Source organism: Prunus persica, chromosome G7, assembly GCF_000346465.2.
Source record: "Prunus persica cultivar Lovell chromosome G7, Prunus_persica_NCBIv2, whole genome shotgun sequence".
Classification (NCBI taxonomy): domain Eukaryota; kingdom Viridiplantae; phylum Streptophyta; class Magnoliopsida; order Rosales; family Rosaceae; genus Prunus; species Prunus persica.
This window is the reverse complement of record NC_034015.1, coordinates 18,669,570-18,684,544: the sequence shown is the minus strand read 5'-3', so window position 1 is coordinate 18,684,544 and position 14,975 is coordinate 18,669,570. Positions and strand designations below refer to the sequence as shown.

The following is a 14,975-nucleotide window of genomic DNA, read 5'->3' as shown; positions in this document are numbered from 1 at the left end:
TTAACAAAATAAAAATCATAGAAGAATGGCTCTCTGTCCATCCGATCGTCCAATGTCATTTTGAGCCGTTCGATCATATTAAAAGTAGTTGCTCCAGGTAGTTGGTTTGTTTATATTTTTCCTTTATTTGCGCGGTTTGTCCTTTTATTTTTCCTTTTTCTTTTGTAACATTGCTATTTACCTTTTGTTTTTGTTGGGTTTATGTTATAAAATCCTTATTTACAGAAGTCATAAGACCTAGCTCTTTTCTTTACTAATTTTTTTTTTCTTGGATATCCATGAAATCAATCTTGTGAAGAGTTAAAGAAAAAGTTGTAGAAGAGTGTGCTATAAACGTGAGCTTAGTGTAAAGTGTAATGAGGCGATCTAATAATTTTACGAGGTTATATCTATTTGTGTGATTTTTAAATGATTGTATGTGTTTGAAAATTTCTTTTAAGACCTTATATTCGATGAAAGAATGATTCGTTAGAATTTTCTTCTTTACTGAAAAAACAGTTGAAATCCAGTCAATACATATTTTACATCGAAAACTAGAAAAATGGATTAGTATTAGTAGGTGATTGAATTAGACATCGAAAGAAAAGAAAATGAATTGTGCTCCAAAGTAAGAATACTAGTTCTCTTTTTACATTTTCCTTCATGGGAAATGAATTATATACTTGACTTTCAATCGAATCATAAAATCATAAATTGAAGAATTCTCCTTTCATGGTTTAAGATTCAATCCGAGTCATTTTTACTTGACTGAAAAGGCTTCCTTTTATTTTTCTTTTCACATTTACCCTTTTTCTCTCCTTTAAATGGCAAATTACAGAAAACTTTTTTCTCTCATTTAGGAGAGAAGTTGACTGGCGGAAAAAAAAAAAAACCTAAGGAAAACGTGGACTTTAATCACATGGAGTTCTGAGTGATGGGGATGGAGGTGTTTAATTTCCTCTGTAAACAAATGTTGAACACTTCAAAATACATAAAATAACACTCACAAGTCATAAGCTTTACATCACATGCCCCCCAATGGCGTCAACCACAGTGAACAACCCCCCCAAAAAAGAAAAGAACACAAACAACACACACTCCAACTAAGAAACTGCCCCCTAGCCTTCAAACTCACCAGTCTTCACCCACTGTCCATACTTGTTCTTCATCTTCTCATCCAAATCCTTGGCCTTGACCTCAGCTATCTTTGCAGCATTTTCAATGGATTCTTCTTGAACTTTAGCGATTCGCCGGCTCCTCTTCTTCGTCATGGCCTCTCTCTCAGCTTCCAACCCCTCATACTCTCTCACCCAGCAGCTCTGCACCACACAGCTCAACACCAGTACTACCATCTGCATCATCAACATTGCCATCAGAACCCCACATTCCAACCTCACCAAAAGCTTGGCCTCTTTCAGGTCCCGGGGCGACTTGAGCATTGAAATGGTAGAACGCTCTTTGGTAAACAAGGCCAATATGCCAAGCAATTGTCCGATCAGTGAGGCAAGGAGAAGTGAAACATGGGTTATGAAGCAGAGGTGGGTGAGCTGAGAGTAGAAGCCTACAAAGGAGGAGAGAATTGAGATGCCAGAAATCATCAGGAATGCCATGCCCATTGACGTTGGGGGCATCCTGAGGAGGATAGTAGGAACTAGAGAAGTGACAGAGAGTATGAAGAGAGTGAAATTCAAACATGAGAGGAGAAGATTTGGGAAGGAACAAGAGCTCCTAAGATTGGATTTCGAGGCAGCCATTTCTGGGTTTCAGGTTTGAATTGCTTCAGAGAATCAAATGGGTTTTGATTTGGAGGTGGAGGTGGGAAAGAAGATTTTGAATTTTTATAGTAGGTGGCAATGGCATTTGGCCGTTGAGTCTACAACGGCTAGGTTTGGATTGGAATGATGGCCCATTGTCGTCCTCGACTGACGTTATATTCCCTCCTCAGGGTTTCAAATTCTAAGGCCTACAGTAATGAACAGAAACTAATCCACCTGAGCCGTTTGATTGATCTATCAAAACAAATCAGAACCCAATCAAATACTAATCCCACGCACCAGCTTCTCTCAACCCAAAAAGAAAAAAATATCACCTCTTTTTTTTTTTAATTGAAAAAATCATATCAATTAACTCAGCCACTAATATTTCAAAGTGAAATGAATACTTTGATGAAGGGTTACAACAGCACTCTTTTTCAAAATACATGACTGGTGGCATCTAATTAGGGCCAAGAAGAGAATTTCAACTCATGTCAAGGACTATATAAAAGCATTGGTATCACCCAGGAAGAAGATAGAGGACCAGGTGAACATATAACAGATTGAAAGTTAAATATCATTTACATGAAGCAAAAGAACAAAAGTAGATAAACCATCATTTGGTGTGCAACTACACTCAGCTCAAGGAAATAACAGCATGTACAAGTACTTGTGTAAATCTGCAGCATCCTGATCCATGGACATACGATCCCCTCTCCCCTATTGATGGCATTGCGTGATAAACAAGCCCATTGCATGAAAGTCCCTCCATATTGAGGAAGGCTAACCGCTTGAATAAGTAGTTACATCTGTGACATCAGTTTCAGGTCTCTGCTGATCCTGCTGAAAATTTTTTTGGCAAAGTAAAAATGCGTTGTAAAATCAAACTGTGGAGCTACTTTGTAACAGATTAATACCAAACCCATCTTATCCATACCCATCAGTTGTATATTGCAAATGTACCATTAGAGATTCTGATATCTAAACTACACAAAGGCAAGTTCACAAATTCAACACGCATGGAATCAAGTAATAATTGATTTGAAAAAGGCATAGCAAAACAAAGAGAATTCATTCGGATTAGCATGTTCTACACAGCCTAGGATGTCCATGGTGTACATGGGTGTCAACCAATCAAATAAAAACAAACAGAATCACAATAAGAGCTAGGAAATCAGTACACTTTCAAAAGTGAATTTTCATGTTTGAGTTGAAGAATAAAAGTTTGAGTGACCAAAATACTTGAAAGCTACAGCTTTCATCCAGATATTGGATCAAGAGTTTTAGTTGATAAACCTCTCATAAGTGTTTCATACAAATATTATGGATGCATGACTCACTAGAAGAAATAAATTGGGAAAATCTCCTACATACAGAAATTTTTTGGCTATCATCTATTAAGTGATTAAACTCAACAAGTCATACCTGGTCTTTAGGCTTGTAGAAATTGTAGATGTCAGTAAAGGTTAGAATGGTCTCAACTCTATCTAATGATGCTTGCAACTTTCCTGAGTTCATGTTGAACCATGGTTCACCAGTGCCCAGAGCCCTAATTAATTCAAGGTTTCAACCATGAACCATAATTAATCAATCAAAGAAATAGTTAAAACAGAAAGAAGAACCAAACTGCATGTAGTTTAAAAAGCAAGAAGTTATATATTAACTAATAAAAAACAGTAAAACCTTCACAGAAAAGGAAAATAGAAATACTGATATATTGAAAGCTCACTACATTAATGTAGTGAGTACTTTGATTTGATATACTGACTCTCTCTTGTAGTGAGTACTTTGAATTTGACTATTGTAAGGCTGCAAAATCTCTACATTCTTAAATGCATACAAGACTAAGGTACTTGCCCAGTAACTTCTGGAAGTACATAATCAGCCCTCCACCCAAAGCGCATATCCACACCAGGGCACACACCGAGAGATGTCTTATTCCGGATCCGAGATATACCATCTCCACCAAAACATGTAGTAAGTTTCCATTTCCATCCAGTAGCATTCATTTGAAAATTATGGCCTACTCCAACCTGCTTTTTCCAACATTTTGCAGTGTGATTATTATGATACTAGTAAGGTTGGTATATGCTAAGCCAAGTGTGCTTGAGATGGTGCAAAGGATTCATAATATGCTTTGGTGGTGTAGGAAAGTTGGGTGGGGCGTTGAATAAAGGATCAGATTGAAAGCATCAAACCTGGAGATTCAAATATCCAGTTAGAGGAATCTTTTTTGAAAGAATACGAACATCCTGATGGATAGGCTCATAGATGAACTTCCACATCCGTTCAGGAGCTAAGGGCTTCAAGACAAGCTTTCCTTGAAACTCATTGCATGGAGCATTATAGAACTGAACCAAAATAATGACCTCAATGAATCAGTTTTCAGAAGCACTCAATATGAGTTAATATTTCTAGCTAAGATTCTATGCATAGCAGCTTATATTTTTTTTAAAAAAAATGTATACACAATAACTGCAGGACATTTTTATTGGTAAATGAAAGTTTTAAGATTTTATAAAGTATGTTGCAGTTACTCGTTATGAAGCACATAGAAATCCAGTATTTAAACATCAGGAGAAAAAGAGAAGAAAAGAAAAGAAGAACCTGCAAACTAGGACACAAAAACCAATCCACAAGCAACAAAAAGACACAATCATACCATCTAGATATAATATTTTTCTTTTGTCATATCATGACACTTCAAAATGTGTAAAGCACCCTCCTTTAAACATATATGATTAACCCGGGATGTGTATCCCAACATATGCATCAAACACCAGAATTGTATATAAGGCACCAGAAAGGTAGCATGTGTTTACACAGTTTTACTATCCTACACCACCACAATTGTCTTCCACTTAACCCTGTGTCTGCTCCCCTGTTGAATAGCATCATTCTCATGGGTTGTTTAAAGTTTGCAAATTCAAAACATACACATCATAAAAAATAAAACTTTCTCCAAACCAAACTTTATTCAAACACCAGTCTTCACAAAAACAGGACATCTGGTGGCCAGCATGGAGAGTAACCCAGCAAAGTAAATACTCCTTAAACATAGCAAACAGAGAATTGAGCATTGGCTTATCGAAAATTTCAAACCATTTGAACTGGGCACATAATATAACCGTTAAAAACCGTGAAGAAAATATAATATATGCATATACCTCCAAATTGAGGCCGACCCTTAAACCTTGCACTTCTTTCCGGAACTTGAGAAACAACTCTGATGGTATCAAATTAATACTGTAAAGCTCTTCCCAGGAAGTGGGTTCTTCACCATTCGAACCCCAGTCCATTTTTTGATAAATTAAGAACTGTAAACTGTACGGACGATGCTTTGGTTCAGTCGCTCTCTGCTTCTGGACCGAGAAATGGAGTTAGAGTGGACAGGGAGAGTCGGGAGAGGTTTGATGAAATGTAAACTGAATTTACAGAAATACCATTCAACATTTAGAAAATATCGGGCATGTCCAATTAATAATAGTAGAGGCTGTGGAGCCAACCCTTCGGCCATGGTCCAAATTGTCAAAATAAGATGTTAGTTCATTTGCGTTGACGTTGGCCCACCATGACTTCTACAATGTTCTGGCCCACCATTATCTCATCAATTCTCAATCTACAAAGAATTGATTTCAAGTTTGTTTGTTAAAAAGAAAAAAAATAATTTCTAATGATTTCAAGTTAAAACCTTTTGGTAGTTTATGTTTTTTTTTTTTTCGGGGTTCATACGCAAACGAATTGTCCAAAACTCTTCCATTTATTTGGTTATGACATTGTCGTTAAAGTAAACTTGAAGACACATGTTTCTTGAACCTTTGACAAGAGTTGGATTGGATATCGCAGCCTATATGACTCAAATATAGCATATCTACCAACAAGCTTGAGATAACGTACGTGTACAACTCTCCCCCTTTGTTGGGTATAAATTTTGTGCTCAAGTTTCCTAACAAAATAGGTTGTCAAGATGTTAGTTATATAGTTTGTAGGACTTCAGAACTAGAAGATTATTAAGTGTGAGGAGACATCGGTGCGTTGTCTTGTATGAACTCATCTTTGCCTTACTAAGTAGGTGTCGGACCCATGTGCAAACCTTTGCTTTCTTACGACCCTTTGAACACACACAACTACATAGCACCTTTTTTTTTTATTGACCTCATCCAATTGCTTAAATGCATTTATTCTCGTGTGCTATGAACTAAACATGCAACATGATCCGATCACAAAATTGATTTGCATTCCAGAATAATGATACATATAATTTGTTAAAAGTAATAGGTTCTTTATATCCTAAATTAGTCTAACTATGGTAGATGATTTGTTGATACAATGACATGGTAGGCAAAATTTTCATATATAAAGGCAACTTCTAAATTCACTCCATGCCAAAGTTGTAAGTAATCAAAAGATATTTACTTTGTTACTATCCTGAATGGGATCATTTTTTGTGTTATCCCAATGATCAAATGTGACCTTCCATTCAAAATATGCACAAAGAATGTACAAATCTTAAAATATAACTCGTCATATGGGCACAACTTCTGCTTAAGAGGTAAGAAGGTAAACTTTCGTTTATTTTAGCACACGTTCACCATACAAAATTTACCCCTCTAAACAACTATGGCCCAAAAGGGGAAATTGGTTGCCACGGCATTTGTGGAAGCAAAGACCTTGCGCGTTTTGGCACAAATCTTCTGACCCACACATGCTTTCCATTGATTGTAAATTTGGCCTTGCTCGCCCCACTGAGTATGGCTTCAATGGTTGATGCGGAGTGGAAAACCACACGAGCAAACAGAGATTGTTCAAAAGGCTGCACTTCTTGCATCTGCAGAGACTCGACGCAATCCCCAAATGCTGCTGTGAAAAATTGCTTCACTTCATGCTCATGTACTGGGTACCCTTTCGAGAATGTCACAAACATGGTCCTCTCGTTTGGTGGCACCAGAATTTGGGGCAAAGCTTGTAGCTGTTGTTGTTGAATTGAAGATGAAGATGAAGATGAAGATGAAGATGAAGAAGATGATGATGATAAAATCACCTGGCTGTGATCTGCTGAGTTTTGGGAAAAATTTATCTCAATGGCTTGCTTCATAATGTCATCAAATGCTGGGAGGCACACAATGTTGGCAGCTTTGGTGACACCTTGAGCTGCAGCTTGCTGATTCTCATGGAAAAATTGGAGGGACACTTCTTTTTCCATGAAGCTTTGGAGGAGAGGAATGTCATTGGCCTCAAATGGTAAAGAAAAATGGGTGCCATTGATTATGTTGAGGCATGTCACTGCCTCATCTGCAAGCTCATTGATCAAAATGAAAGGTAAAGATAGGATCTTTTTCACAGCATTCTTGAACCCAACTTTCTCCAACCAGAGCCAGAGGGCCATGACCTGCATGGACTCCAGTGGGTCCCTGCAGAGGTGAATTGCCAAGATGGTGTACAAATCTCTGTCAATGGAATGAAACAGTTTGAAACCCTCTTGTGACACGAACTGAGAAGAAGTATAAGAATCCATTTTGTGCTTCCTTCCTCCACCAAAATGTGCTAAGACCCTGCTATCTTTTTGGTAACATCAACATACAGATTCCAAAATCAGTTGAAGAAAAGGAAGATGAAAGAAAAAAGACAAGATTTTGATCACAAAAATCAATGTGGGTTAAGTTCGGAAACAAACCTGGAAGCTTTTTTCTTACGCTGGGCTGGTTTTCTCACAATGAATGAGGCCTGGTTCTATGCAACCAGGTTTTGTATGACCAAGGTCAAGAGAGCACCTGACAGCAGCACCAAAATATGAGTTCAGAGTTTGGTCCCGAGTTGATTTAAAGGCACTGCTGTCATAATGCAGTTCTTATCAATTTTCTTGTCTGTTTTTAGAGGTTTTTGTTGTTTTAGACATCACTTTTAAGCAAGAAATCATATATGGCAAGACAAAAGTTCATGTGCTTACAAAAAAATTTATGGCATATTTGCCTGGTGTCATTAAATTTCTTCCCGGTTCTGAGAAATTTTGTATTTTGGCCCTGTGAAGATTTTACAAATGCCTGAAGGTCTGTGGGTACCTTAACACTTTGTTTCTTAGTTGGCTATCTGCTAAAAACTGCAGCTTTTTTGTTTTTCCGTAAAACGGCACTGCATGCAACTAATTCTAAGACTTTGCAACCATTCTTTCTCATGCATTTTCTGTTTCTTCCTGCAGCTGAATTAATTAAGCTGTTAGAAGATTCTTCTTTCTTTTAAATTGAAATAGTTGTAGTTTGAATGCGTGTTTAAAGACCAAAATCCTAAAACACTGATTTGAAATCTTTGGTGGTTCTGAAGAAGAGACTTGTATTCACTTCTTTACTGCACTGCTCTCAATGAATTGGCAGTGATGAGCATTACTTGATCAACTAAATTGGGTTTATGTATCAGGAAAATAACAGAATGACATCATTTCTGTAATTGAATGTATATCCTCAATATGAATTTACCTCTAGAGATGATACTTGGAAATGCTTTTCAAAAATTAACATCATTCTGTCGTTTAAAAGATGCACTTGGAGTTTTAATGGCTTCCATATAATTATATGAGTCGGTGCAATTTTTAATTATGTCAAAATATTTGTGTCTGTCCAGTAAAAAAAGTCGAACATTCCCAAATTTGGAACAAGAAACATAAATGTGATCCTAGTATGATACAAATGACGCAGTGCAGTCATCAACATAACAACTAAAGCCTATATGTGGGAAACATTATAGCTTGGTATGCAGATGCTGCAAGAACAGGGGGAAAACCCATGAGACTGAAACTTCAACACCACCAACATTCTTCCGGAATCGTGAAAACGAAACGTAAACCTGAACTGTCAAAGTAGATTCTTGACACTTCAAATTTCCAAGCCAGTTATGTTAGGCGTTGCTGCAGCGACACACTGTAGATCAGACAGAGAGAACGACCGCCAAGGAGAGTTCCGTCGAAGAGGAGGTGGGGATGATCCATTACCAGGAGATCTTTTACTGTCTGGATGTAGAGGTGGATGCAGAGGTGGAAGACAGGAAGTAGGAGGTGGTGAAATTGAGCTGCTCAAGTTCTCCCCAAGAAGAAATGAACCTCGACTAGAGTTAGCAGTTGGTCTCTTTACTGCACCATTATTCTTCAAAGGGTTATTGCAATTCCTATAATTACTATGGGCTAATAAATTCTTGCGCTTCTTCATAAAACGATTTTTTGGCTTTTCAAGGTCCTTAACAGAAGAAACAGACGAGACATCTTCCAGGCTTGTGAAGGACTTTGATTTGCCACTATAAAACATAGATATGCCTCTCCTGAAATGAGACGGAGGACATCACAAGCATATTAGAAATCATATGCGTGAAAAGATAAGATAGTATAGTATTGTCCAATCATACTTGTAAATATGTTTCTCGAGAATGTAGTTTGTATAATGATCTTAAAGAGATTCATCTAAATCATGTGGAAATGATCTCCTACAATAATGGCTACATATTTGTCACAGAGACGAATTATCATTCATGCATGACACAAACCAAAGAACAATTAACAAAAACTTGCACAAAGCATGGAAGGAGTGTGGAGTGCCTTCCTTTTCAGGCTTTTTGAGAAATTCTTTTAACCATTGAGCATTTTCTTGAACAATGAAACCCTCTCATTTTTAGTTTAAAGCTCCCAATTAGAAAAGTTCAAAACTTGAACTAATCAAATTATTAGTAGAGACTGACTGTCAAGAACTCATCTTTCCTCTTCTGCCAAAAAGACGGATGTAATATACAGATAGATTGAACATTAATTCAGGCTTCTATGTCAACAAACTTCAAGAAATAAAAAAAACATGACGGAAAGCGTAAAAGAACTATACTATCTAAGGTTACATATCGCCTCCATACTAGGACTCCCTCAAAGTTTTTCTAAAGCTCTGTTTGGTTGCTGAGAAGACTAGACAAGGTAGAAAAACTAAATTCGAACATTTTTCATCATTGGAGGATAGTAAAGACATAAAGCAAGAAAACATTGAAATGACAACAAAGAACCACAAACAAAAAACACAATGAAAATTAGACAGAAACAACAACGTGCCTTGATTGAATTCCCTTTCCAATTTTCAAAACGCAAACAACAAGAGCATCTACCACAAGGCTCAAACATTTAATATTCTTCTCACTTCCTCTAGCTTCACGAAAACCATACAAAACATACAAACAAATCCAAATTTATGAAACACTTGTGAGCTAAGCTTCAAACATAACTGCTTCGCTTTCTCTCTTGTTTCCAATTTTTGGGGGTTTCTGTATATTATTGAATAATTAGCAAAACAATAGATGCTAATAATACTCAAGCTCAAGTCTTTGTTCAATAAGAAACAGCAATATTCTCCAAAAACCAATCAAGCATCAAACTTCAACCAAAATTACGAAAACCCAATTCTCTAATTCAATAAAACTACAAAAGCAACCAATTAAAATCCAAAGTAAATAAAAACCCAGCAAAGTAAAAGGTGGCAAATAACATACTTGACAGGCAAAACCTCCTCAAGCTGGTCCATGGTGTCCAAAGGTCCTTTATACGAGCTCTGAATCTCAGCCTCACCAGAGTCGTCGCCCTCCGATGACCCATCAGACGAATCACTATTCCGACCAACTGAAGACGAACTACAAGAGTCCAAGTCCTGCTCCAAACGACGATGTTGAGCAAAGCCCTTGTTCTCCGACGAGTCGTGCATCGAGAGACAAGGCATCCCGTGGATGAACCTCGGCCTTTGGATCATATTGCCGCCACCACCATTTCTGTCTAAAGCAATAGGCATGTGGGCTGGTTCAAAGTTGGAAGCTTGCACAGAAAAAAGAGTGGATTTGGATTGAAAGAAAACAGAGAGAAGAGAAATGACTGAGATGGGCTATTAATAGCTGGTGAAGAGCACATGGGGTGGCGATATTTTCTCCATTTTTCTCATATAAATATATACTCTGTTTCTGAGAAAAGTCTATCTGAATTGAAATATGGATAAATTAAGCGAAGGGAAAGAAAAAAGGAGAGAATAAATGAGTGAGGCCAAGCCTTATCCTGATTTGAACCTGAACTTAAAATATGGGAATATGGGGAACAGTAAACTGAGTTATCTGCTTATTAATTTATCCAATTTTTTTTAAAATATTTTCTTTTGGGGTGTGGGGAGATTTTGTGTGTGATCGGCTCATGGTATGAACTGTGGTGTTTTGATGCTGAACAAGGATCTGGTTGATTCTGTCTGTGTGTGAATGTGATGGGGATGGTGATGGTGATGGCTGGCCCCGCTGTGATTTTGATAATGATGAATATTTCTTTACGCTTTGCTCTTAGCAAGCGCCCAAAGTCCTCATCCATCCTAACCAAAAAGGAAAAAGATGATGATCATAGATTCTAGCACATTGGTTGATTTATGCTTTGCTTGCAGGTTTCACCAGGACATGGTTTCCATAATATCTCCAATCTTTTAATAATTATATTTTTTTGGTAACCACAAAAATCTCTATTATGCCTTCTCATCGGGTACAAATTCTTAGGTATATATTTGTGTAAATACTTATTCTTTGTATTTCTCTCATAATGTGGCTTGGTGATAGTGTTTTGTTTGTGCACCTATCATTTGTGTCCCTCTCCTCATGAGAACAAGATAGAGAGATTCGAAAAGCCATTGTACATTCGTTAATATTTATCACTATAGTATATGGTATTATGTCATATACAAATAACACGTTTAATAATATAAGAGTGGTTTATTCATAACATTTTCGAATTTTTATGAGCCGAGTTGAAATTTAGAATAAAGATCATGTATTGTAGAACTTCACATGCTATTTGTACCATATTTACTGACCTTCTCTCTAATACAGACATGTCGCATATATAATGATAGGAGTCACCTCTATTAGAGAGATGATCAGTAAATATGGTACAAATAACATTATTGTTCTATTATATGTTCTAATGCTTCTCGAAAGTAAAAGCTATAGGAAAAGGACAAATATATGATAATCTGTAAACTCGAACATTCTAGAATTGAACTTGTACAAGCATAAAAGCATCTAAATTTACTTTGATACTCATAGTTTACGACTGAATGCATCTATCTTTAACTTTAAGATTTTGTGTTGGATGAAAGTAGGTCTTCACTAAAAATGAAGTCAATGGTGTAATCTTTTGTGCAACTTTTGTTGTTAGGCAAAGCAACATGCACTCAAAATGAAGTTAAAACACAAAACATTAAAGTAATCTGCATCCACGACAAAAAAAAAAGGAGGGAGGATAACATTTAACAGCAATCTCGATCTTTTGGACCACAAAAGTCTAAGAGATCGTGGTCACCCACCGTTAGATATTAATCCAATTGTTCAAAAAAGTTTATTAAAAAGAATGTAAAAGTAGTGAATCGTTGAATTTACATTTAACGGTGAGTGACCACAAATCTCTTGAATCCCTGTAATCCAAATATCAGACTGCATTTAACAGTACCTACAGCAGTGACAGTTTGGACATCGAATTTTCCAAAAACACATAGCAAGTGCTGATGAGGGGCATTTTGCACGTCTCCATTGAATGAGGAGAAATTAGGGGACGAAAGAGATGATTTTTAAGAAGCCTCGTAATAAAGTGGGCCCAACCACATGAAAATTGAATTTGGGGTCTAATGATCTTTTGTCTCTTTCTTTGACTTTCTGCCTTTGACTTTGACCCAATTGAAGTCAAGATATTCTCCAGAAGTGAGCCCAACTACTATCCAATCCATTAAGCCCAACAACTATCTAAGCAAATAAAGCCCAACCCAAATCTAAATTTCTCCCGGACACTTTGAATCTTGCCTTCCCTTGCATCATCTCCCTTTCCTTTCCAGTTTCTCACCCTGTTTCGCTCAGATTTGGGTCCGGATTATCCTTCCCGTTCCTCCCTTCCAAAATTTCAAATGAATTGAAAGAAAAAATCACCCAAGCTTTCTTGCCTCTAGTTTCATGTCGTTTGGAAGCGAGTACCAGATTCGTATGTTTTTCGCATTCAAAGACATTATGAACCTAGCGAACCCCGTTCTTACTGTTTCTTTTAACATCCAAATGTCTTGTGTTCTACATTTTCATTAATCTATTTCTTTAGGGAATAATTAGTATTAAATATTTTAATTAACTTCGTAAGTTATATTATATTTTTTCTTTAATAACATTTTAAAATACTAATTAAAGTAATTTAAAAAGAAATGCAGAGCTGGGTATGGCCGCGCAGCTATATTTTTAAATTATTCTATTTACTAGGTATAGCCGGGCAGCTATACTATTAAAATATTCTATTTAAAGGGTATAGCCGGGCGGCTCTACTTTTAAAATATTCTATTTAAAGTATATAGCCGTGCGGCTATACTGTTAAAATATTCTATTTAAAAGGTATAGGCGCACGGCTATACTTTTAAAATATTATATTTATAGAGTATAGCCGCGCTGCGGTATGTTTAAAATATTCCTTTTATAGAGTATAGCCGGACGGCTATACGTTTAAAATATTCTGTTTAAAGAGTATAGCCGCACGGCTATACGTTACTCCTTCCCTGCGAGATCCATTCGCCCCACCCTCTTTCGAAACCCCAAAGCAGCCATGGCTCGCAGAGAGGTCCATTCAACCAATCTAACAAATATAAAAATGAACATCGAGATGAAGAAAAGTGGATCTAAAAATGATTTTGGCCTTTTGAATTGGGTTTGTGTTGATGCAGCGTTTGTCTGCTGAACCTGAACCTTCAATGGCTATCCAATGTTAATCTTCTTCAACACAATTTTTCCTTTTCATTCTATGGTGAACCCAATAGAGAGTCAAGATCCAAATAATTACACACACTTGCTATCTTTATTTATTAGTTTGTTTTTACCCATATGAAAATTCAGATATATCATCTACGTTAAAGGAGGAGTTTATGATGAGACTGTGATTGTGACAAAAAAGATGCCAAATGTTGCCATATACGGTGGTGATGGGTCACAGAAGAGCATCATCACCGGGAATAAGAACTTTGCAGACGGATATATATAAGGCCTAACTCACCATTTTAAACCATATGATATGCTCCGCTTCCATACTTACTGTAAGAAGTTAATGCCATTGTCAATGGCACTTATTCCTTTTTTTTTTCTTTTGTTTCTGTTTCAGCGGCCTTAGGAGAAGGTATTGTGGCAAAGTCCATGGGATTCAGAAACACGGCAGGTCCTGAGAAGCATCAGGCAGTGGCAGCAAGAGTGCCAAGACTGATAACAGGGTCAAGTGGTCTGGATATAAAGTCATTGACAAGCCAGAGGCCATGAAGTATACTGTAGGGACTTTGGGGTTCCTGTTCGCTTTGGCCTATCTGAAAACTAAGGAGTTCATCTGTCGAACCAAGACGACGAGTATCTGATCAACAAGAGTGGAACATCTGTGTCGGGATTGAAATGGTGATGTTGTCAATTTCTTGTTTCAAATTGATCAACGAGGCAGTGAAATTGGCACCCTGTTGTATTTTGCAACACACTAATATATATTAGCCCTAACGAAAAGAAGGAAAAAAATGAATTACGTATGAGAACATTTGTTCATCATGTAGATAATTCATTACATGTTTTCAAAATTTTGCTTTAATTGGAAAACTTGTTCCAGAAAGAGGATAGAGATCTGTCCTGGTGGTGAGGGTGGAATTATAAATTGTAGATGTGACGGAAAGGATGTATTGTTTGTTTGTGGTGCTGCAAAGTGGGAATTGGACTCTGCCTAGGATCCGCCTACCTCCTAGGAATCGCCTAGGCTGCCGCCAACCGCCTAGGAGCCGCCTAGGCCGATTTTTCACAGTTGGGTTCTTTATTTTTCTACTAAAACAACAAGATGATGATTTTGAATTGCAAAAGATATGAAGTTTGAAAGAGAATTACAATAGAAAATGCTTCTCGGAACTAGTTTTTTAAATTTATCAACAGAATGATTATAAAAAATAAAAAAATTTATGTCAACGACTCAACCACACAAAAAGTACGTGAGAAAAACTCTGAAACAAGTGCATTAGAAGGGTTGGCTTTAATCTATTCAAAAGCTGGGTAATTACTTACAGGAGGCTTAGAGTTCAGCTGTTCAAGCACGATGATACCACTCACGAGCTCGGCCAAGTCCATCGGAAGCCATCTATCTGCAGCGTCAGCAACTTCTCACCCGCCACTTACGCTACCACACAGCTTCAGTGACTCAGAGAGAGAATGGTTATGACT

The 14,975-nt window shown here is 37.1% G+C and overlaps 4 protein-coding genes across 5 annotated transcripts; all 4 read right to left on the bottom strand.

The window, feature by feature from the left end:
• On the bottom strand, positions 905-1,954 carry LOC18771739. The gene has a single exon (XM_007202501.2). The coding sequence runs from the start codon at positions 1,731-1,733 to the stop codon at positions 1,098-1,100; it is 636 nt and encodes a 211-aa protein (XP_007202563.1). The 5' UTR covers positions 1,734-1,954; the 3' UTR covers positions 905-1,097.
• On the bottom strand, positions 2,098-5,188 carry LOC18770719. 2 transcript variants are annotated; one of them, XM_020568240.1, is made up of 5 exons: positions 4,901-5,188; positions 3,932-4,084; positions 3,591-3,766; positions 3,159-3,282; positions 2,098-2,573 (listed from the first exon to the last, which is right to left on the bottom strand). In XM_020568240.1, the coding sequence occupies exons 1-5, from the start codon at positions 5,030-5,032 to the stop codon at positions 2,517-2,519; spliced, it is 642 nt and encodes a 213-aa protein (XP_020423829.1). In that variant the 5' UTR covers positions 5,033-5,188; the 3' UTR covers positions 2,098-2,516. The 2 variants fall into 2 exon arrangements, with proteins under 2 accessions (XP_020423829.1, XP_007204734.1); XM_007204672.2 differs by having other exon boundaries at positions 2,098-2,576; positions 4,901-5,161.
• On the bottom strand, positions 6,154-7,933 carry LOC18769556. Its single transcript, XM_007203625.2, has one exon. The coding sequence runs from the start codon at positions 7,246-7,248 to the stop codon at positions 6,352-6,354; it is 897 nt and encodes a 298-aa protein (XP_007203687.2). The 5' UTR covers positions 7,249-7,933; the 3' UTR covers positions 6,154-6,351.
• Positions 8,256-11,042, bottom strand: LOC18771305. Its single transcript, XM_007202430.2, has 2 exons — positions 10,242-11,042; positions 8,256-9,038 (listed from the first exon to the last, which is right to left on the bottom strand). The coding sequence occupies exons 1-2, from the start codon at positions 10,532-10,534 to the stop codon at positions 8,600-8,602; spliced, it is 732 nt and encodes a 243-aa protein (XP_007202492.1). The 5' UTR covers positions 10,535-11,042; the 3' UTR covers positions 8,256-8,599.